This window comes from Lutjanus erythropterus, chromosome 19 (assembly GCF_056507025.1).
Source record: "Lutjanus erythropterus isolate fLutEry1 chromosome 19, fLutEry1.hap2, whole genome shotgun sequence".
Classification (NCBI taxonomy): domain Eukaryota; kingdom Metazoa; phylum Chordata; class Actinopteri; order Lutjaniformes; family Lutjanidae; genus Lutjanus; species Lutjanus erythropterus.
Genome location: NC_139335.1, coordinates 29392332 through 29415073, shown reverse-complemented (window position 1 = coordinate 29415073; position 22742 = coordinate 29392332). Strand labels below are relative to the sequence as shown.

The following is a 22742-nucleotide window of genomic DNA, read 5'->3' as shown; positions in this document are numbered from 1 at the left end:
GTATTCCTGTAAAAAGGCTCCTGTAGATCATATAAAAGATGCCACTTCTTCTCAACCTTGTTTATTAGTCTCTTGTTCTCTCTTGGTCATGTGTTGATAAGGGGAAACAAAAACGTTAAGGATGTCAAATTAATTTTAACCATTTAAATAGGCTGAAGGTTCAAGCAAGCAACACATCATTCAACCTGTTGGATGACACACAGAGCAGGTTAGGATGTCCTTATTTAGGAAAAGTGAAGCAATCAGCCGTCCTCTCGCTTGCTTGTTCGTTCACATGTCTTCCAGTTAGGAAGTAGTGTCAGCGTTGACAGCTGTGCTCTGTGATGTTGCTATGGTTACAAGTTGGGTAGCAGATGAATTTTGAATGGTGAATAAACTTGAGCCAAACTACGTGTGTGAAATCTGAAGAGTATTAACCCAGACCATGGTATAAATATATGTAGTGTGCAACTACTGTGTTTGACATTTCTCCATCTGCGTTCTTTTCCAGGTTCCAGGTCCTCCATCGATGGTCACCTCATGGAGCTTTGTCTGACTGCTGTCAAATTTGCCCGGAAAAAAGGCAACATTGCATTGGCGTCCCGCCTTCTCAGCCAGTGCAATGATGGGACACAAGAAGATGAGCAGCAGGATGATCTGAGCCTGGCCTTCAGACGTCTCACCCTGGAGGGCACTTTGGGGGAGAAGTGGGGACCAGAGCTGCAGATAGAAAAAGCCAAAGTCCTGAGAACTGCAGGTGAGTCGATTAATTAGTTGATTATTTTCTCAATTTTAGTTGTTTGTCTATAACATGTCAGAAAATAGTGAAAAATCTCAGTGTTTCCATCATCCTCAAATGTCTTTTTTGTCTACAACCCAAAAATATTCAGTTTAATGTAAGAGAGGAGTAAAGAAACCAGAAAATGATCAGATTTAAGAAGCTGAAATCAGAGAATTTAGACTTTTTTCTTACGTTACTCAAACCAGATCAAATCGATCATCAAAATAGTTGATGATTAATGTAATGCATTCTTCAGCACAAGCAGAATGTAAACCTGCAGAACATTGGCCAAGAAGAACTTGTAAAGTTTTGAAGACCCAGCCACACAATATCAGCTGACAATGATATAAAGGCTGGTCCCAGCTGACTTATTTGTTGCCAGGTGTTTCTCAGTTGTATTTCGGCATTGTGCTGATGATGTTGCTCAGGACATGATCTTGAGTTTCCTCTAAGCAGTGTCTCTGTCCAAAGGCCAGTCTATGGCAGCCATGGAGATGCTGAGCAGAGCTGCTCTGTCCTACTGCCATGTGGGGAAGAATGAAGGTGCTGCCTGCCGCTCACTGCTGACACTCTGCAAATGGCTGCTGGCTGACTGGAAAGACATGACACCTCAGCTGAAACAGGCATGCAAATCTATATTTACTTTGGTCTGAATTTCAGTGTACTAAAATGTAAACCTGGCATTTCCATGCCAAAAACCTATAAGGACCGACTGTTGATGTTTTGGTATAGGTGGTGAAGAAGTCAGCAGCAGGAAGCTCATCCAATGCTGTGGGCAGCATGTCACCTCTGAGCCGGAATCTCTCTGCTCTGCTGGAGCTTCCCCTCGAGGAACAGGGCATCCCCCACATCGTCGCTGAGACCTCGGGTAACATTTTTACTACACTAGGGATTGGGGCTGCAACTAATGATAGTTTTCACAATTGATTAATCTGTCGATTATTTTCTCAATTAATCAATAAGTTGTTTGGTCCATAAAATAAAATAAAATAAAAATAAAAATAAAATGCTGAAAAATGCACATCAGTGTTTCCCATAGTCCAAGATGATGTCCAAAAGGACAAAAGACTGGGGTGATATTTATTTTTTATTTATTTCTGCCTGACACACTGTCAGAAGAGCATCTTGCCATGTCTGGAAAGTAAAGGGCAGCGATTTCTGCTGCTGGACTATAAATATAAAGTGAACATGAACGAGTGCAGCAGTAGTTTAAGTTTACTGACATTGTGAGAGACAAAATGCTGTATTTAGTAATTTTGATGATGGATGACATGACAGCCTTCCAGCTATTTTTACATTACATTTATATTATATTTCATTGCAGGTATTGTGGAAATTGATAGTAATGTGTATTTCAGAATAACAAAGTTAACACGTTGCAGTGTTTCTCTGATCATTGTTTTTGTTTTTTTCAATCAAAAGGTATAGTAGAATTATCTGTTTGATTGTAGTTACATTTGAATCTTGGTGGTTATTCCTGTGCAGTGAGTGTGGGCGTTGGGGAGCCGGACTTTGTGTTGGGCCAGCTGTACCAGCTCTCCACTAGCCTGGCTCCAGAGATGGCAAAGTCCTGGGCAGCCCTGGCCAGCTGGGCTTACCGCTGGGGCAGGAAGGTGGTGGATAATGCCAGGTAAGTGGACCCAGTGGAGTAGACATGGAGTTACCAGCTTTGAACTTCACCTGTATGATCCATTACAATGAACTCTACCATTGTCAAACTGATAATGTTCTGTTGTTTGTTGTCGGAGGGTTTTTACTGAACGCTCAGGCCCATCAGCCTGTTAAAATATTTCCTGATGTGTTTTTCTCTCCAGCCAAGGTGAGGGTTTGCCTCTTCTTCCTGGGGAGAAGAAAGAAATAGAGGAGCTGCTGCCAGCCACCACCAGTGAGGAAGACAAGGACACCATCTTTAGCATTCTGGGACAGGCCATGTGTCGACCTACTGGTATCCAGGTAGAGCTGACAGCTTTTCTTACAACAGATACAGAAGGCACTACAATGTTAAAATATTTTTTATATATATAATTATCACCTGAGTGAGTCAAAAATAACATCTAGACTGCTGCCTCTTTGTTAGCATAGTTTGGATAAAACACCCAAACTAGATGAGAGATCATTAAAGCTGCTAGTCTATAACAGTGCTTCTCAAATAGTTTCATCTGCCATTAACTTAGTAATTTATTAACCATTCAGTCAAATTTGACGACTTCAAACATGTGCTCAGTCTAGCAGCTTTATCTTCACGTTCAGACATTTTTGAGCCACCAGAGTCCAAAGACATCATAAACACAGACCCATATTGATGATTCCTTGCATATTAAAAGAAGGCCAGCCGTAGAGCATTTTACATTAAAATCATGACTGAAGGTGGATGTTAATGGCTCATTGCTGGCAGATTCTGATGGTATTCTGTTGTTGGTCAGGATGAGGACATGGCTCTACAGCAGGAAGACGATGAGGACGACATGGTGGATGTGATCTGGCGGCAGCTCACTGCCTCCTGCCCCTGGTTGGGGGATGCAGGCCAGCCTGTTACAGATGGTCTGATCCGTGTTTGGAGACGGGTGGTGGACCGCATTTTCGGCCTCTACCGGGTCTCCTGTCAGGCCTATTTTACCTTCCTCAAGCTCAACGCAGGACAGGTGAGACCTGATGCCTGTGAAGCATCATGCAGCTGTTGAAGACCAGAACCAGCTTCCTGTCCAGTTCCTTAGGCTGAGTGTCCGTCTGTTGTCTGTTGTAGGTCCCTATAGATGAGGACGACCCTAAACTCCTGCTGTCCTGTCACAACAGCAAACAGAGCAATGATGATGTGATTGTCATGGCAACGCTGCGTCTCCTCCGTCTGCTGGTGAAGCATGCCGGTGAACTGAGGGAAGGGCTTGAGCTGGGCTTAGCCTCCACCCCTACAGCACCCTGGAGGGGTATGTCATACATGCAAATAATGCTTGAAAGCTTAGCTGGAGTTCTCTCAAAGAGATTTAAAATGTTTTGTTCCTGCTTGACCTGTGTGTGTCTTGTCTGCACAGGAATAAGTTCAGATTTAGAGGCTCAGTCAGCCCCACACTGGGTGTTGCAATTATGAATATCCAGATTAACATGGGAGAAAAGAGCGAGAAATAAGCAGCGGAAGCTGTTTACATGCAGGAGAATGTTTAGTTTTGATCTGATTGTTTCCTGGTTAGACAGCAGAGTCAGACTGAGACAACAAAAAACATAGAGCAGATGCATTCACATTAAGGTTACAAAAAGTAACTGATCAGTGGTGAAGGATGTAGTGATGAAGTGCTCGTCTTTAACCAAGCAGCTGAATGGTGAATAAACATTTACTTCCTTTTAAACTCTTCACAATAAAAGTATAGTGCTATTTTGTTATCTGAAAGCTTTTCTGATGAAACGGCAACATCAGGAAATGTTGGGGCCACTGGCAATGGGAAAAGGGTCAATCCACTACATTTAACTGTTTTACCCACATTTAAAAAACTGCATATATGCACCAATTTTTGTGTAAAAACAATATAAAACCTGCTTTCTGCCCTTAATAGCTATTTGCAAACTGTTTGCTGAAACGCATAAGCCTAAACCTTCTTTACAATAATTCGCTGCATTTCATTCAAATGGGCAGTCATGAAGATCTGTATATATGATGACATAATGGCCAAATCTTGTCTCTGGTACATTCTAATGACACTATATTTCTCATGGAGGGCGTGCCCTCTGAGGGCTTTTTCCCATTGGCTGGCTGCTCCATATCTATGTGGAAAGGTCCATATTACATCCAAACTGTGTTGTGAGAAAAGATCACAGAATCTGGGATCTCACATAGTAACACAGAAGTACAAATAAGGTGACAAAGAGAGAAGTGTGTTACTCAGGCAGCGCTGATTGTGTTTTAAGGACAGGACATTGTTGGACGTAGAGGACATGATTGAACTACATGTAGTTAACTACTACTCAACTCTGCAGTTATGTTATTTTTCTGATTTAGACAATTAAAACTTTAATTTAGTGCTTAACATCCATCTGTCTCTTATTGATCAGATCAGAGTTGCCAGAGCTTGTAGCACAGGCTTTGGTCACATAGTTGATAGCTGATATTACAATGTCGCCTTTTTTTTCTTTCAACTGAGGTTTGCGCTCTCTTTTTTTCACCATACCTCTGTTTGTATCCTATGACCATGATTCAAGATGATTATAGCATCCTCCCCATCTCTGATGACCATGTGTTTAGTCTGCCTTCAGTTATGGCTATTCAGAACAATTCTAAACACCTTTGCCTCCAGTGTAGTCAATAACTAGTTCTTTTCTAGCATAACCTGGCCCCTACTGGTGCTTTTATATTCTCATAATGTGTTGTCCTTCTCAGGCATCATCCCGCAGCTTTTTTCCCGTCTCAACCATCCAGAGGCGTACATCCGACAGAGCATATGCAGCTTGCTATGTCGAGTGGCCCAGGACTCCCCACATCTCATCCTCTACCCTGCCATTGTGGGGTCACTCTCCCTGGGAGGGGAGGCTCAGAACGCAGGTAATCTTTTGTTCTGCTGACTTGGCCATGTGTAGCTTCTTAAAGAGTTCTCAAAGTCTTCACTGTGTCTCAATCAGACAGTGCTGTGGGCAGAACATTGAGCCAGACCACAGTAGAGTGTAGTAGTGTATTATACTGCACAATGTATAATTAGCTATTTTATGTTCTATAGTATACACACAGTACAGTACTATATAATACAGTAGAGTATAGTATTTGAAGTTTATTAAATGATGTAACTACAGACAGAGAGAGATCAAAGTCAAGTGTAGTTCTAAAAAAATCTAACCCTAATCACACCTCTTTTTTTTTTTCTGATCAAAAAATGATCCAATCTATGACTCAACTGTGGTACGATCCGAACCATGAATTTTGTGATCCGTTGCACCCCTGCTCTTAAGTGGACAATAAAACTGATCAGCGATAGACGTAAAACTGTAAACATTACAGTTGAGTTAACTGATGATGAAATGTGTTGACAGGGAGTAAACTACCATCAGCTCTGCCCACCTTCCTGGGCAGCATGCAGGGAGAGGCCCTGGTTGGGGAGGAGGAGGAGCAGCCGGAGAACAGCGGGCAAGGAGGAGCTTCAGAAGAGCTGACAACCTTCTGCTCCAGTCAAGACCAGGCCATGATGCAGGACTGTTACAGCAAGATCGTGGAGAAACTGTCCTTTGCAAATCCTACCATGGTGCTTCAGGTAGGAAGCTGCACAGACATACAAAGTTTAATAGACAGAGTTTACACAAGCCTCATGCTGGAAACATTCTCACTCTTATAAAAACGATGCCTGGTATCAGACAAAAAAAAAAAAAAACACTTTTACACTGTGTGATCATGGCACTTATTATACTAACTTTTGCTGAAAATAAGATCTATATTACAAGAGAGTTCAGAAAAATATTGAAAAAATCAACTATTAACTTCACCAAAGTAAAGATCAAAGTCACATATCAGATTAAAGTGAACACAGTCTAAGATCTGTATCTTTTATGAGTTGTCTATTTAAAATCTTGTGACTAAGAAAGTGAGGGCGCTGTTCTTAAACACAGTGTGTACACACCCACACAATCCTGAGAAGTGATCTAATCAGGATAAATAAGAAAACGTGTATTGGATCAGATTGATGCTGGAGCATTGTGAAGCTGCTAATCAGTTCTTCATGCTGAACAGGTCCAGCAGCTGGTGGGTGAGCTGCGCAGAGTGACCTTACTGTGGGATGAACTGTGGCTGGGCGTGTTACAGCAGCAACACATGCATGTCCTGCGTAGGATCCAACAGCTGGAGGACGAGGTCAAGAGGGTGCAGAACAACAACACACTGCGCAGGTGAGGCTCACCTATTTATACTTAGCTCCTTCCATTACTTGTAGTTGATTCTGCAGCCACATTTAAAGACCCCCTCTAGTGAAAATCATGTTTTTAACCTTGTTAACGTGTCCATGTGATGTTTTTCATGTGTCACTTATCAGGACAAAAATAAGCAGTAAACACCATGTCTGAGCATTTCTTGCTATGAAACTGCAGTAAGAAAAGGCAGTCTGAAAAGAACTGATTCAGTCAGGCTGAGTATGTGATGTCATAAACCAAAGATGTGGAGAGGGTGGGGCAATTTGCATATTCATGATTTCTTGAATACTAAATGAAGGCAAGGTGTAGAATTATATGTAAGCTTTTTTTAACACGGTATTTGAACTTTAAATGTGATAAAAGGCAAGAGGTTAAGTCATCAGTAGTTTTTATTCTTATCAGCCTCTGTGTCCTTCATTTTTCACATGAAACAGCAAATCAACCTTGTTGTATGAAGTTGTTTTTAATTTGTTTATAGTTTGAGTGTAGTATAGGATTAGGATATTTTCACCACTTTACCTTGCTGTCACACAGGCTTCTCTAATGTTATATAAGCCAGATACTGCAATCTCCAAACCAACCAGGCTCCTCTGCCTGACTACATGTCAGACATTTCAGAATCTGTAGGGGCATAATGGTAGCTTCTGCTTATAAATTATAAAATAAAGTAAAAATTAAATTAAATTCCACCACTTTAAGATATTGTGTAGTATAAGTATTTGTCAAATAATAATGTCTGTATGTCTGCATCATATTTTTGATCATTATCTCTGTTGAGAGAAAATTTTTCTTCATATTCAGAATGTTATCCTCAAGTTGCAGTGATGAATAAGAGTGGGAAAGTTAACTGAATTCTGAAACTTTGTAACTCATAAATGAGATGGAAGAGAAGCTTTTTGTCTCTCCAAGGCCCCCAAGTATACAAACCTGTGCAAACTGCCTCTAAGGGGCCAATTTTTGTTTTTCACTTTCTTGCAAGTTCACTTCCACTCTTTGTTGTGCTGCAGGGATGAAAAGATTGCCATCATGCGTGAGAAGCACTCTGCTCTGATGCGTCCGGTGGTTTTTGCCCTGGAGCACGTCTGCAGCATCACAGCAGCTCCGGCAGAGACGCCACATGAAACCTGGTTCCAGCAGACCTACGGAAATGCCATCATCTCTGCCCTGGAGCGATTGAGAAATCCCGCCAACCCTGCCAACCCCGCCAGCAGCTGGCTTCCCTTCAAACAGGTGTGTGTTTGTATGCATTAAAATCACTATGGATATCAAAGATAGGTTTATTAACAGCCCCACCCCTTTCAGCCCCTTCATACATGCACTGCAACTCTGCAATTATCCGCACACTACCTGGAGGAGCTGTATGTGTGAATACAAATGGCCTCATTTTTTGGCCTCAGTGTCTGGAGTGAGTAAGTGGGTGTGTTGACGGTGTGTTATAATTTTCATCAGTCTTTGTCAACAATGTTTTTCTCTGAAGACAAGAAGATGGTGAAATAAAATTTAAGTTATGATGACGAAACCTATGACAAAATCCATTGACACTTTTCATGAACAAGAGGGATAAGTGGACAAGAGAGGTGATATCAGAAGCAGAGAGGGTGTGTGTCTGTGTGTGCTGAAGTTCAGTCTCTGATTGCTCTGTGCACACAAAGGCTGTGCTTCTGTTATTTTCCTCCAGTCTCCCTTCTTTCCCCTCTTCTCTCTGTACATCTTTGCATTCATGAAGTAAAGTACATTGAAATCATTGTTGTTTTGGAACTATTCATAGAATAATACTTGGCCATTGTGCAGGGCAGGCTTATAAGACATAATATCTTAACATTAGACCCAATAAATATAATCGTAGATGAGCAATTTGCTCTCAAATGTATGAAACACATATTTAACAAGAAGAAGAATGCTCATTTAAAGAAATTAGGTATACTTTATAACAGAAATAATGCATCATGTCACATTTTAATCGACTGAAATTTAGTCAACTAATAAATTAATTAAACTAAATGGCATTTCAGTCAAAAGACTGGCTAAAACTAAATCAAAGTTAGCTGTCAAAATTACCACTGTGAAGATGTTGGGCAGTGTGCAGCTGCTCCATCATTTCATTTTTTTACAGACTATCTGCCAACCAGTAACAGCTTATATGAGTACAATATTTTTAAGGTCATGTGTTAATGCATTTCTTCATCAACTGTGATGTGAAAACATCAGATTATAGTCAGAAAGTATGCGTCCTGCAAATTGCAGCACGCCACAAGTGTCTCTCCTGACTCCAGACTGCAGTCAGCTGATGGCTGTATCTATAACTCTTCTCTTCTTTCACAGTTTAATTTTGAAATTTGAATTTTATTGATGTAAACACAAAACAGTCATCAGCCCCACCACCCACCCCTCCCAGTCTCCTATTGTGTGCTGCATATGTGAAAAGACACATTTGGATGATGGCCTGACCATGGTGTGTGTGTGTGTGTGTGTGTGTGTTGGTCAGATCATGATGAGCCTGCAGCAGCGTGCTCAGAAGCGAGCCAGCTACCTGCTTCATCTGGATGAGATCAGTCCTCGTCTGGTGTCTATGAACACGACAGAGATGGCCCTGCCAGGTGAGGTGTCAGCATCAGATGCCGTCACCATACAGAGCGTGGGCAACACCATCACCATCCTGCCCACCAAGACCAAACCCAAGAAGCTCTTCTTCCTGGGCTCAGATGGACGCAACTACCCGTACCTCTTTAAAGGTATGAGAACATCTTACAGCAGTGAATATGGCTGGAAAACAAATCAAGAAATTCTCTCATATATACAATTGGAAAATACTTTACATTCTAATAAAAGGGATATCTAAGAAACAGCCATTTAAAGCCATATACACTGTAAATTATCACCTCTGTGCTCACTGTTCTCCATTAGAGCGAACATTAGGGGTGCAGTGGATCACAAAACTCTGATAGATGTAAAATTAAATCTTAACCATGCTGTAATAGTCATAACATGGATTGTTAGCTTCACATGTTGCAGGCCTGCACGTTGTATAACTATCATGACCAGTATGGTCACAGTATAATTAGAAATAATTCAAACAACTTCTGCTCTTTGTTTGACTCCATGTCTGATTTAATATTTGAAGAGTGTTAGTAGTAATAAAGTACTGATTAAAACCTTATCTCTTTCAGGTCTAGAGGATTTGCATTTGGACGAGCGCATCATGCAGTTTTTGTCGATTGTCAACACCATGTTCACCAAGATCAACCAGCAGGAGCAGCCGCGCTTCCATGCCCGCCACTACTCAGTCACCCCCCTCGGAACCCGATCAGGACTCATTCAGTGGGTGGATGGAGCCACGCCACTGTTTGGCCTCTACAAGCGCTGGCAGCAGAGAGAGGCAGTGCTGCAGACTCAGAAGGTAACATCACACTTTGGACTCTGCTGCACTGAGAAGTTGTGATGCAAGAATCTGTTTAACAAAACTGCACTGGGCTACTTTCTGACTACCTTTATTGTTTCAACCCAAAGTCAAATTTATTTGTGCAATAACTTTGTTGAATTAAAAAATACAATGCTGCTGGTATCTGACTTTTCCTTAAAATTGTATTTTTGCTTAAAATGTTTGTTTTGAAAATCACACAAAAGCAAAGAAAATATTATCCTTTTAGCTGTAAGCAGTCATACTGACCACTCGGAAAACGCCACTGTTTTAAATTAAATTAAATACATTTTACAAAATTTACATTTTGTTGTTATAGTAATAGAGTGTGGAAGTCGAGGTCAGAACGATCACTTATGGGCATTGTGGCAGTGTTAAATGTTTTTCATCAGAGTTAATCTGTTGTGTCCTTTTGTCCTGACCAGGCCCAAGACTCGTTTCAACAGCAGCCAGTGCCTCCAGTGCCCCGCCCCAGTGAGCTCTACTACAGCCGCATCGGGCCAGCTCTGAAGGCAGTGGGGCTCAGCCTAGATGTGACACGACGAGACTGGCCTCTGAGCGTCATGAAGGAGGTGCTGAAAGAGTTAATGGAGGCTACACCCTCCAACCTGCTGGCCAAAGAGCTGTGGTGTTCCTGCACCACACCCAGCGAGTGGTGGAGGGTCACTCAGGTAAACATGGTTGTTATGATGTGTGATGTGACTAAATTGTTTTCCTTAACTGTTGTTTTTTTAACCATGATGATATCTTTTCATTTCTGGCTTTAAAATGAGCAACTGTACAGGATATACACAAATGTTGTCATGGATCAAAGTCCAGGGCTCCTGCAAGCATCCAGTATAAATGTTCAGTTTGGCTGATCTTCTTTTTCTTTTGTGCTGCAGTCCTACGCCAGATCCACTGCTGTCATGTCGATGGTGGGGTACATTATCGGCCTCGGCGACCGTCACCTTGACAATGTGTTGATTGACATGACCACTGGAGAGGTGGTGCACATTGACTACAATGTATGCTTTGAGAAAGGTCAGTTTTAATGGTTTATTTGACTGTGAATTGAGTGAGTCAGAACAGCATGAAGAATAACTTGTCCAAAGTGTAAACTCTGCATTGTCTTATGGGCTACTGACTCATTTGTTTTTGTTAATAAGCCTGACTTCAATTGCTGATTAAAACAATGTGTCATAAAAATGGCTTAGGGCAGCCTGTTTACCACAAAAAAGAAGACAGTCTGCATGATATATCTGTTGAGTCACTCTGTTTTTCCTGGTTTAATAGCATACTCTGTGAATAACATGGTGTGTGTTGTCTGTGTGTGTCCCTAGGAAAGAGCCTGCGAGTGCCAGAGAAGGTCCCATTCAGGATGACCCACAATATTGAGACTGCTCTGGGAGTCACTGGTGTGGAGGGCATTTTCAGACTGTCCTGTGAACAGGTTATGGCCATATCACACACTACTGGTCCCCATCACATACACACTGAATTGTGCATATACTGTATATTCTTCTTTATAATACACCTATTTAAGGCATAACCTTTAAAGGTGGGATGAGTCATTTTCGATGCTTAAACACAGCAGCCAAAGAAACACACCCCATCTTTCAGTTGCTCTGCCTCTCAAATTCATAAACGTTGCCAAGGAAACAACAGTAACAACTGAGCAATATGGTGGAAGCCAGTGCATCTGCAGCCCAAAGTTACTGGTAGCGTCAATGAGGTTCATAGTAATATTTTATTTCTAGGAAAACACAAATGTGGAGAGGACTGTGGTGGAGCCCAGACTCAGAGCCAACAGACAGATGCTGATAGCTGTGGATCTTTGGGGGAGAAAGCCATGCTGGCGCTGAGGCACAGAGCTTACAGACAGCTGCTGAGAAATGGGGAGCTTTTGGGGTAGAGAGCCAGGCACAGGCCGCGTAGGAGCTGAGGCACAGAACCGACAGGCAGCTACTGACTAGTGGTGAGCTTTGAAGGACAGAGCTGGGGACAGGTGGGGGAGGAGCTGAGGCACAGAGCTGACCGACAACTGCTGAGTGCCAGGGATTTTTGGTGGTGAGACCCAGTGACAAGCCAGAGCTTCTAGAGGAAGAAACATGTTAGTCACACTGATTTTGCTCTGATGTTGACTCCTTTACTGGCAGGAGGGGAGCTCAGAGTTTGTTTGAAACTTTTGGGATAAAAATTGTCATCCCATTTACGGAGCCAGGGGCTGTGTGAAAACATCAGGGTTTTTTTGGTGCATACACAGAACAGGAATTCAGAGGACCGTCAGGAGATATTTGCTGAATTTGATAAAGTGTATTGGATTAGAATAGCACACCCCACCTTTAAAGCCGATCATGTGCACAACCTGGTCTTGATATCTGATAAAAATGTTTGTTTCTTGTAGGTAGTTTCTACTGAATAAGTACTCACGTCAGATGTGTCATTTTCAGGTGGTTCAGATGATGCGTCGAGGCAGAGAGACCCTGCTTACCCTGCTAGAAGCCTTTGTCTATGATCCCCTGGTAGACTGGACTGCTGGAGGGGAGGTGGGCTTTGCTGGTGCAGTGTATGGAGGAGGAGGCCAACAGGCTGACAGCAAGCAGAGCAAGAGAGAGATGGAGAGGGACATCACACGCTCTCTGTTCTCCTCCAGGGTGGCTGAGATTAAGGTGAGTTCAGGATAGGAGCCAGCAACTACATGAGCTCCATGGACCATCTCAGTCTGTAATTACATGTAAAATATTAGCCAGTGTTGTACAGTTCTCTAACATGTTCTCTGAGACCCGATTTTGTTTATTTCTTACACAATTTCTATTTCTTACACAATTTCCATCTACTTAAATATCACCATATCATTTGAGTGCAATTGGACTGTGTGGACTGTGTGCAGGTTAACTGGTTTAAGAATCGTGATGAGATGCTGGCAGTGCTGCCACAAGTGGAAGAGGCTGTGGAGGAGTACTTGGTCCTGCAGGAGCTGCTGTGCCAGGGGGAAAAACTCCAAGCCAAACTGCAGGAGGAGATGGCTTTCCTGGAGGGGGCCGAGAACCATCCAGACCATCTCATCCTCACCCTGGAGCAAAGGTCTGCGACAACACAGTACAGACTTTAGTCATATATATATATATATATGTGCATACATATAGACAGATGGATATAGACGTTAAACGTATCTAAGTCTCTATGACATTTCAAGCCTTGATTCCCCATTGGCAGAGGTAGTATTGTAACATAATTGTATGTGAAGAATTTTCTTCTTTATCAATGCTGACATTGCTCACATTCCACTGTAGTATTGCAAAATTGTTCAATGAATAAATAAATTAGAATGTTACAGGTTAAATTCATGTCACCATTCAGTTTGTTGAAAGCAAACAGTTCCACAGTTTTTTTACATCAGGATTTTCTGGCCTGATGTCTATTAGAAACACTTTGTGCAACAATATGTAACAACACATCATGAAAGCTTACTCATCCAGTCATCTTGTCACAGGTACTCTGAACACACCCAGCTGCAGTCGCGGCAGCGAACAGTGCAGGAGGCCATTCAGAGCAAACTGGCTGACCTGGACCAGTGGATCTCCCAGTACCAGGCTGCGTTCTCCAACCTGGAGGCCACTCAGCTGGCCAGCCTGCTGCAGGACATCAGCAGCCCCATAGATCTCGGTTAGTCCCACTGGATATTATGCGAGCAGGATGAGTGAAAGACTAGTTAAAAAAATTAAGTTGTGAAGCTTTTCTTGGTTTTGTGGAAAATAAATTTGATTGATGCAGTGTGTTTAATTAAATACTTACCACTGGATGTGTATTTGGCTCATTTAAGGTTAAACGTACATTTAAATTGAAAAAAGGATTGTGGTAACATTTTAAAAAATTATGTTTCTTGTCTTTAAATGTATAATGTGTAATATTTTCCTAAAACAAAACAAAAAACAAAAAATGGACTGTTACAGGATCCTTTTCAATCATGACTTAAAACCCAGTAAACGTGTGTGGTGGTGTCTGTATCTGCAGAGACTCTGACCTCTTCCTGCATTTCCTTAATTTTTCTCATTGTTTGCTGTGCTCAGTATTTATTGTCCAGATGCATTTACAAACAGCTCGGACAAACACTGCTGACTTTACCTTCAAAGAGGGTCAAGAATCTCAAACTTTTATTTTTGTTTGAAAATCATTGCCCTGCTCCTGTTTGTCATACAGTAGTCCTGCTTAATGCCAGATTCAGCAACAATTCCCAGCAAGATGAAGGCTGTTACTTTTTTTTTAGATGTAATTTCATATCTGAATGACTTTGGTAAATGTATTGTATGGAGCATTTTGTTCAAGTGTCCTTGAGCTGTATTACATCTTGTTCTTGGCTATTCAATTCTTCCAGGTCCTCCGAGCTATGTGCCAGCCACAGCCTTCCTGCAGAATGCAGGCCAGGCCCACCTAATCAGCCAGTGTGAGAGCCTAGAGGCAGAAGTGAGCTCCTTGCTGCAGCAGCGCCGTGGGGCCCTTCGTGGTTGCCTGGAGCAGTTGCACAGCTATGCTACAGTGGCCCTGCTGTACCCACGGACCACCCTGCTGCTCCACCGTGCCCACCAGTGGAAGGCCTGGTTGGAGGAGCTGCTCAGAGACATGACAGTGGAGCAATGCCAGCACATCTGCAGACAGTAAGGAACCGCAGCAGACATTACTGGTTGGCTGGATGGTGTGGTTTGTTGTCAGGTGATTGTATGACTGGAGGGTCAGTGCAGTGCAGGGCTTAGCCCTGAGATCTTTGAATGAGTCTGTAGCCGTTACTAAGCAACAAAGGTCACTACACCCTAATTACACAAATATAAACAGCATTTTTGGTTTTGCTCCCATTTTTCACAAGCAGGGCTATAGTTAAACAAATGGGGTTTTTTTCCAGGAGGGCAGAAGAGGCCCATTTCTGCCTCAGAGTGGATAGTGCTCAGTGCCTGTGTTGGTTGTGTTGGTTAAATTTTGGCATGAGGAGTGATTGGTTAGGGTTAGATTGTCAGGGAAACCCAGTCAGAGTAGGGGGGTCATGACTTTGGTCTGATCAGGACAAAAATTGTGTATCTGTAGCCCTAATTAAAATAGCCACAGTTCAGTACCTAATAAATGTCTTTTTGTCAAGATCAGACTGCACATTTTAGAGTGTCCTTTTATTGTGACCAGTCCAAACACACTTTGACAATAATCCTGCTATTTATCACCTGACAGGTGGATGGATTATCTTGGCGAAGGAGAAGTGCTTACTAATACAGATTTACCCCACTGGCAAAACAAAACCTTCAGAGATAGAAACATTTTGTATGCATGAGATTCTTTTTACTTCAACTCATAAAAATGGTTTCAAAAGCAAGTGTTGCATTTATAATTTTGTCGTGTACATGCCTATCCTGAGACACTGCCTTTATTGGATAATAACAGCTAAAGATGTGACTTGAACAACTTGAAGGACTTGAAAGGGGGGTAGAGAGGGAGGGGGAGATAGGGAATGACACACAGCAAATGGGCAACAGGTGGGAATCAAACTGACAGCCACTGCAGAGGACTGATAGCCTCAATACACGGGGCGCATACTCTACCAACTGAGCTACAAGGGGCTCCCCAGTTTCAGTCATTTTTCAAGCAAAATTATCAAACGTTTTCTGATTCCAGCTTCTTCATTTCTTTCTGTCATTTATGACAGTACATGAAGAGTCTAGGTTTTTGGACTTTTTTTTTGGACAAAAGAAGCAATTTGAAGACGGCCTGACATTTTTTGTCAGTAAGATTATGTCAACTTTGTTATGTTGTTACACTCACCTATAACTTTGAATCCCCTTTCCTCTCTAGATATGAGGTGCTGTTTGCTCCCCAGCCTCCTGCAGCCTCCTGCCAGTTCCTGTCCAGTGTGGAGATAACTTTGCAGCACCAGGTGGCTGACACTAATGACCGTGTGATGCACCAAGCAGAGCGACTGAAGGCCGAGGGCACGACCGCGGCAGCCTGCGAGGAGCAGCTGCAGGAGATCGAGCACTGCATTACGGTGTTCCTCCGGGAGAACGGAGAGCCCGGCTCCCTCAGTTTGGCTGGAATCATCACCTCTGCCCTCTGTGCACTTTGCAGGTTTAACACTTGCCTTTTATTCCATGCATAGGTTTCAACCTAGTCTTGTTTAGAAATTTGTTGCTTTTGTAAAGTGGAACTGATAAAATTAAGATGAAGGTTTCAGGTGAACAGAAGTAAGTAACTGTGTTTGTTCTCCAGGAGGAACCTGGTGATGGAGGGTGCGGCTGCCAGTGCTGGAGAGCAGCTGGTAGACCTGACATCCCGGGATGGGGCATGGTTCCTGGAGGAGCTCTGCTCCATGATTGGAAATGTCAGTGCTCTGGCTACACTGCTGCAACGTTGCCCACTCCTGCCACACGACCTGGAGCTGCCTGCACCCTCAGCTACCACCCAGGCAGTGTACTTGGCTAATGCTGTGTACACCTGCTTACAGGTAGGCGCACCCCCAAAACATGATGAAATAGACCAGTTCAAACTGTAAGCAGCCTGTTCTCTGGATGGAAAGCTTCTAACAATTGTAAAAAAAAAACCCTCCAATGAAAATATGTTTGTAACTGTGTTAATATATCCATGTATGTAATGTATTTCAGCTTATTTTTCAAAACAACTTATTACTTTTTGCGGAGCATTATGTATTGTTTAGAACAAGACTAGATGTGGACTTAGTCATATGTTTGTTATTATGTAAACGTGGCTGTTGAGAAGTTTGTTCCACTGGAAAAGAGATCCAGTAATGTCTGACTCTTATGTGTCTTCTTTTTCCACTGTAGGAACTGAACACCAACTTCCGTCAGATCATCTTTCCTGAGGCTCTGCGCTGCATGGTAAAAGGAGAGCCCACCCTGGAGTCCATGTTGGCAGAGTTGGAGCAGCTGGTGGAGCAGAGTTCTGATGGTCTCGGCCTGCAGGGTTTGGCCGACAGTCTGCAGGCCACCACGGGCCTGGACCACGATGGACACAACCACTGCCTCCACATCACCAGGTAAGCAGCTGCTGTAGAATTTAGGCACAGCATTAGCTGAACACTAGATCAGCCAAAGCAGTCAGTTTGAACATTTTGAAACTTCTGTGTGCATTAACATTGTCTGTACTTTCATTTTTATTTTTTTTTTTATCTAAATTACACAAAAGGCAAAGAAAATGTGATAATCCTTGCCTATTTTGGGTCATAATGATCACATGGAAATTGCCAGTTATATTGTTAATTTTTGCACATTTGGAGATGCATCTTGGTTGTTTAGCAGCTATCATTGTCTCTGTCAATAAAACTTAACAAGTGGTCTCAATTTCAAATTTCCTAAAAAATTAATTAATTAGACCCCATTAAAAATAAAGTAGGGGAGACCAGGGACGGTTGTAACATTTTTTGGCTCAGCACCTATAACTCACCGAATTTTTGTGTTAAAGCTGTCAGATTTTGAAACAAAGTACCCTTACTTATCACAAAAATATTTCCAACTTTTTTATTTTTATTTTTGTACTCTGCACTTGTATCGTACAATAATTATAAACCTGTAAATGCTTAAAATCCAAAGTCTGACTAATGAATTAAAACCTTGTTCTCAGGATGTTGCGTGCTCAGTACTCTGAGCTGATCCAGCCTCGCAGCATGGATGGACCGGGCCAGGACACCCCAAAGATGTCTGCGGGTCAAATGTTGTTGGTGGCCTTCGATGGCATGTTCACCCAGCTGGAGACTGCCTTTGGACAGCTCACAGAGAAGGTAGCATCTGGGTTTTCTTTCATAAATGTAATGATAGTCAAGTCAGTTTTATTTGTATAGCGCCAAATCATAAAAGAAGTCATCTTTTCATATAGAGCTGGTCTACTCTACTCTCTGTTCTCTGTTTCTGTACAAAACTGAAGCCAAAATATCCTGGATACGAGCGCTGCCATCTTGACATCAGAGACAGCAGAGCACAGCTGTCAGTCATGGCATGAAACCCCATTTTATAGCATCAAATAACTAATTAAAACCAAACTGATCAGAAAAATGAACAGTTGAACGAACATCAGTGTGATCAAATGACCCAAAATGACAGAAACAGTTTTTGGTAAATATTTATTTGACATGTACAGTTTGATCCAGACCAAAATTACAGGTGCAAAACCTCCACCAGACACGGTCCAAGCCAAAAACATTGATTGTTAAATTAATCAGTAACTATTTTGATATATAATGGATTGGTTTGAGTCAGTTTTCAAAGAAAAAAGTAAAAATTCTACAGTTAACTGAACATCTTTGTGCTGTGGACAAAACAAAAGATTTGAGGAAGTCATCTTGGGCTTTGGAAAACACTGATCAACATCTTTCACCATTTTCTGACATTTTATGAACCACACAACTAATGAAGTAATCAAGAAAATATTTGACAGATTAATCGATGATGAAAATAATCCTTGATAATCAGTCTTTGAATTTAGAATCTACCGATTAGAGAAGTGAATGGTCCAGAGTTGCTAATCTTACGCATCCACAGTATTGTATGTCAGGTTTACTGAAGACACATCAGCTCTGCTTAGCCAGAAAAAAATGTAAGTGTGTTTACATTTGCATGAATTTTGGAAAGACTCTTCCTCAAATGGCATTTCAGGTTTGTTGTATTTTTACCACTGATTGTTGCTGCACACGGTTTACAAAGGTTCTTGTGTCACTCAGAGCAGCTAGAGATATGACAGGCTGTTTATGAGCTGGGGCGCATTCATTCTGAGCTTTCATGGTTGTTTTGCATTTAAGTAAAAATTCTATCAGACTCTTTTGATATTGCCATTGATGATGTCTATTGCCAATTAGTATCACTATGATTTAATCGCCGAGGGAAATTTTTCATCAATGAAAGTAATAGTATGTATTTGTTTTCCTTGAACCACCAGTCAGCAGCATTATTTCCACTCTTGCTCTCTTAAACCCCTTTTTCCTCTGTTCCTCGTTCTCCTCAGCTGAGTTCACTGGAGGTGCCGTCAGCCTGGAGGAAGGTGGATGTCCTGAGGGAGGCTCGGGCCACACAGCTCCACTTCTTTGACAGCCCGAGTCAGCGGCAGCTGATGGAGGAGGTGTTTTTCCTCAAGAGACTGCAGACCATCAGGGACTTCTTCAGACTGTGTGCTTCCTTTGCTCAGACTCTGTCTGGTAGGAGCTCTTCAAAACTTTACAGACTATTATAAACCAGCCACAAATTGTGACTGGCTGATCACCAGTCCCCTGTTAAATATGACATTTTACTTGAACCCTGTGGAGGTTTTTTTTTTTGTTTCTTACTCTATAAAATGTTTATCATTATATTTCTAGTCTTTTATCTGGGCTTGGTTGTCCACTGGTCTGATGAGTGTGTGACAAATCTGGTGTGTTCAGGTACCTGCCCCCCAGCTGAGGACCTGCTACCTAGTAACGGACCTGTTGGTTTGGGGAAGCCGCTGTACCGGCGGCCCAGTGCCACAGGGTCAGGTGTGACGGTGGTCAGTGAGGACAAGATGACCCGCCCCATCAAGGCCTTCACAGCTGAGTTTGTTCGACAGATGCTCATGGGTCTGCCCAGCCAAGCTCTTGGCCTGGCCCTCTGCAGCACGTTGTCTGCCCTGGGCCTGGATGTGGTCGCCCAGGTGGAGGCCAAAGACTTTGGTGCAGAGAGCAAGGTACTGTGTGTGTGTGTGTGTGTGTGTGTAACTGTGTGTGTAACTGTGTGTGTGTAACTGCATTAAAGTTACAATTAGGTTAAGGTTAAGATTAGACACTTAGTTGTAATGAGTTCTACCAAGAACAACAAAGTGTCATACCTAGAACTATCTGTGAAAGGTTTCACCCAAAACCTCCAATGAAAGGTTCTGAAGGAGAGCTCTCCACAGAGGAACCCACCCAGTGGTTCTACCAAGAACCCTTTTATACTCCAGGGGTTTTATGTAGAACCCACTCAGGTGGTTCTACCGAAAAAAAATTTTTTTTACTCCAAGGGTTTTATCTAGGACCCACAAAGGGGGTTTCTACTGAGAACCCCTTTGTATTCCAAGGTTTTTATGTAGAACCCACCCAGGTTGTTCCACTCTTTTGTCCAAAAAGGGTTTTTAATAACGCAGTCTTACAAAAAACCTTTGACAACCCTTTCTTCAAAAAGGGGACTTCAGAAGCAAATGGTTCTGGGTATAACCTCAGAGCTTTAGGAGGAGCCCATTTGAAACCCTTATTTCTAAGAGTGTATGCATTATGTCAATGACGGGTCCAAAAGAATATGTTAAAACGCTGATGTGTGTGTGTCTGTTTGAGTGAGCTAGAATTTTGGTGAGAAATTAGTGATACTGAGAAGGATATGACCATATTTTGTTAGAACCTTTATATTTTATTTACTCTGAAAATAATTTGTTACCTTGTTAAATGAGGTGCTCTGTGGTTAATTGTAATTTTTCACTGTAGGTGTCTCTGGATGAGCTGTGTAAGAAGGCAGTGGAGCAGAGCCTGGCGTCAGGCCGGGTCTCCCAGCTGCTGCTGAACAGAGCCACGGTGCTGGCCTCCTCCTATGACACTGCCTGGAAAAAGGTAGACCTGCTGAGGAAGCTGGACACCAACCTGGAGGCGGCCAAGGCCAGCCTGCAGAGGAGCCAGCTGCACATCGCCATGTTTCAGGTACACACTGAAGCGTGTGTGGAAGCTTCTGATGAGCTGTGTTCATATTCATAAGCAATCATATATTTAACCTGTGTCATATAATATTGCCTGTTTGTAGTATGTAGAGTTGGTACTGACTGGATTATGAGGTTATTTTTTTTGTTTCTTATTATATCACAACCAACATAGGTAGGATTTCTGTTCTCCAGACTAAGAGATTAATGCATTTATTCTGTCAGTTTATCTTTTTTAAAAATGAAAAAAACTCAATATGCATGCCATCGAATGTAGTAAACCATCATGATTGCATATATTCACTGTAGGATAATAATCATCAGAGATCCAATTCAAATCTTAGATTACTCTAGAATTAATCAGAGTAAGAAACTGTTAAAAGTATTTTATAAGATTATAAACATGTTATTTTAACATTAATAATAAGACATTTCCACCTAGAACCATGGTACCAGAGTACTTTGTTTCAAAATTTGAGAGCTTTAACATGAAAATTCAGTGAGTTACAACAAGATTACAGCTGTCCATGGACTCCCCTAATTATAAATTGAGTCTTATTTTATTATTTCTATTTTAATGTTGGGAAATTGGAAAGCGAGACCGTTTGTGAAGTTTTATTGACAGAGACAGTGATAGCTGCTAAGCAAGTAAGATGCGTCTGCAACTGCAAAAAGTAAGAAAGAAAACAGTGACATTTTCCATGTGGTCAGTATGACTGCCTGTGGCTGAAATAAATAAATATTTTCACATTTGTTTGCCTATTGTGTAATTTATATAAAATACATTTTAAATGAAAATATAGCCATTTGTAATGGATGTTTAAATCCCTGCCATGCAGACTCAAACCAGGCCAAATTAAGCCAAGCGCAAGGAGTACAAACAGCTCACAATTCATGTAGCCTATTTGACCTGCGCCCCCCCCCTCCACTGTAATTGGACAACTGGGTGAAAAGTGACAGTGACGAGTGCAGCATTTTATCCAGAGATGAACATTTTTCAACTCTTGGCGACCAGAAAAACGCTCAGGGCAGAATAGGCACTCAGCATCTCACCGCGATACTTCTGTTTGTAGCATTTGTAGAGTGTAAAAAACGCAGCGTTCCCATTGGAAACATTCAGAAAAATATCGCTGGCCACAGGAAAGTGCTTTGATGAGCAGAGCCCCTAAATGTGAGCTGACTTTGCAGATTTGGTTAGTATTGAGTTCACGTATGTAACAAAGGTTGTGGACAAGATGACAAATGTTGCCAGTGCTGCTCTTCCAGATGTAACACTGTTTTGTGTGTTTCCACCTTCAGTGGCAGCATGAGGACGTTCTGGGCCCCAGTAATCAGCCTCTGAGTGTCAGCATTCCTCCTCGCTCTGTCATCCTCAGCAACATGAAGAAGAAGCTGTACAAGCTGAGTCAGGACGAGGGAGCCATAGTGGCTATTCAGGTCAGTATCACACCACATACGCATTGTATTTAATCCATCAGTGAATCCTTGCAAGGGAACGCCATAGGGCCTGTTTACTCAGAAGCTAGTTAGTGTTTTTTATATATATGTTTATATATTCTCAATTTTATCAACAAGCAGCACAATTGCAAAGGCAGGCTTTCTTTAAATACTTGAGTCAGGAGCCTAATTTGGAAGAAATGTGTACCTGGGAGTGTATACTTTTCCTGGGGCCAGGGTCATGGCCAAGATTTTAGAAACACAAACACCAAACTTTTAATGTCTGTATTGTTGTGGGAAAATTGAATCCTTTTTTATCTGTTAAATGAAATCATAAATTGTATTTATTTTGTTTGCCTATACACATTGTGATTTAACTGAAGATCTAAAGAAAATACTCATAAAACAGAAGTCCACATCATGTGTTGTTTCCCTGCTGTCCTCAGGAGAAGCTGGCGTCACTGGAGGCGAGCATCGAGCAGCGTCTGAAGTGGGCTGGTGGAGCCAATCCGGCGCTGGCCCCTGTCCTGCAGGACTTTGAGATGACCATCAGGGAGAGACGCGCCATGGTGGCCAGAGAGAACCAGCGCACCAGCCAGGTAACAACAC

General features: G+C 42.2%; 1 protein-coding gene across 2 annotated transcripts in view; it reads left to right on the top strand.

Annotated features, from left to right (window-relative positions):
- Window positions 1-22742, top strand: part of smg1 (SMG1 nonsense mediated mRNA decay associated PI3K related kinase) — a 56379-nt gene that overhangs the window by 27764 nt on the left and 5873 nt on the right. For both annotated transcript variants that reach the window (XM_084745216.1, XM_084745214.1), the window contains exons 29-57: window positions 491-736; window positions 1232-1383; window positions 1493-1628; window positions 2246-2390; window positions 2575-2713; window positions 3184-3402; window positions 3504-3684; window positions 5127-5288; window positions 5771-5988; window positions 6462-6616; window positions 7645-7867; window positions 9123-9369; window positions 9805-10034; window positions 10481-10726; window positions 10940-11078; window positions 11378-11487; window positions 12488-12706; window positions 12928-13121; window positions 13531-13703; window positions 14413-14692; window positions 15870-16142; window positions 16284-16518; window positions 16856-17067; window positions 17652-17808; window positions 19026-19215; window positions 19438-19718; window positions 20491-20700; window positions 21996-22133; window positions 22580-22732. In XM_084745216.1, coding sequence (XP_084601342.1) covers window positions 491-736; window positions 1232-1383; window positions 1493-1628; window positions 2246-2390; window positions 2575-2713; window positions 3184-3402; window positions 3504-3684; window positions 5127-5288; window positions 5771-5988; window positions 6462-6616; window positions 7645-7867; window positions 9123-9369; window positions 9805-10034; window positions 10481-10726; window positions 10940-11078; window positions 11378-11487; window positions 12488-12706; window positions 12928-13121; window positions 13531-13703; window positions 14413-14692; window positions 15870-16142; window positions 16284-16518; window positions 16856-17067; window positions 17652-17808; window positions 19026-19215; window positions 19438-19718; window positions 20491-20700; window positions 21996-22133; window positions 22580-22732 — 5663 coding nt within the window. The remainder of the gene's footprint in view (window positions 1-490; window positions 737-1231; window positions 1384-1492; window positions 1629-2245; window positions 2391-2574; window positions 2714-3183; window positions 3403-3503; window positions 3685-5126; window positions 5289-5770; window positions 5989-6461; window positions 6617-7644; window positions 7868-9122; window positions 9370-9804; window positions 10035-10480; window positions 10727-10939; window positions 11079-11377; window positions 11488-12487; window positions 12707-12927; window positions 13122-13530; window positions 13704-14412; window positions 14693-15869; window positions 16143-16283; window positions 16519-16855; window positions 17068-17651; window positions 17809-19025; window positions 19216-19437; window positions 19719-20490; window positions 20701-21995; window positions 22134-22579; window positions 22733-22742) is intronic.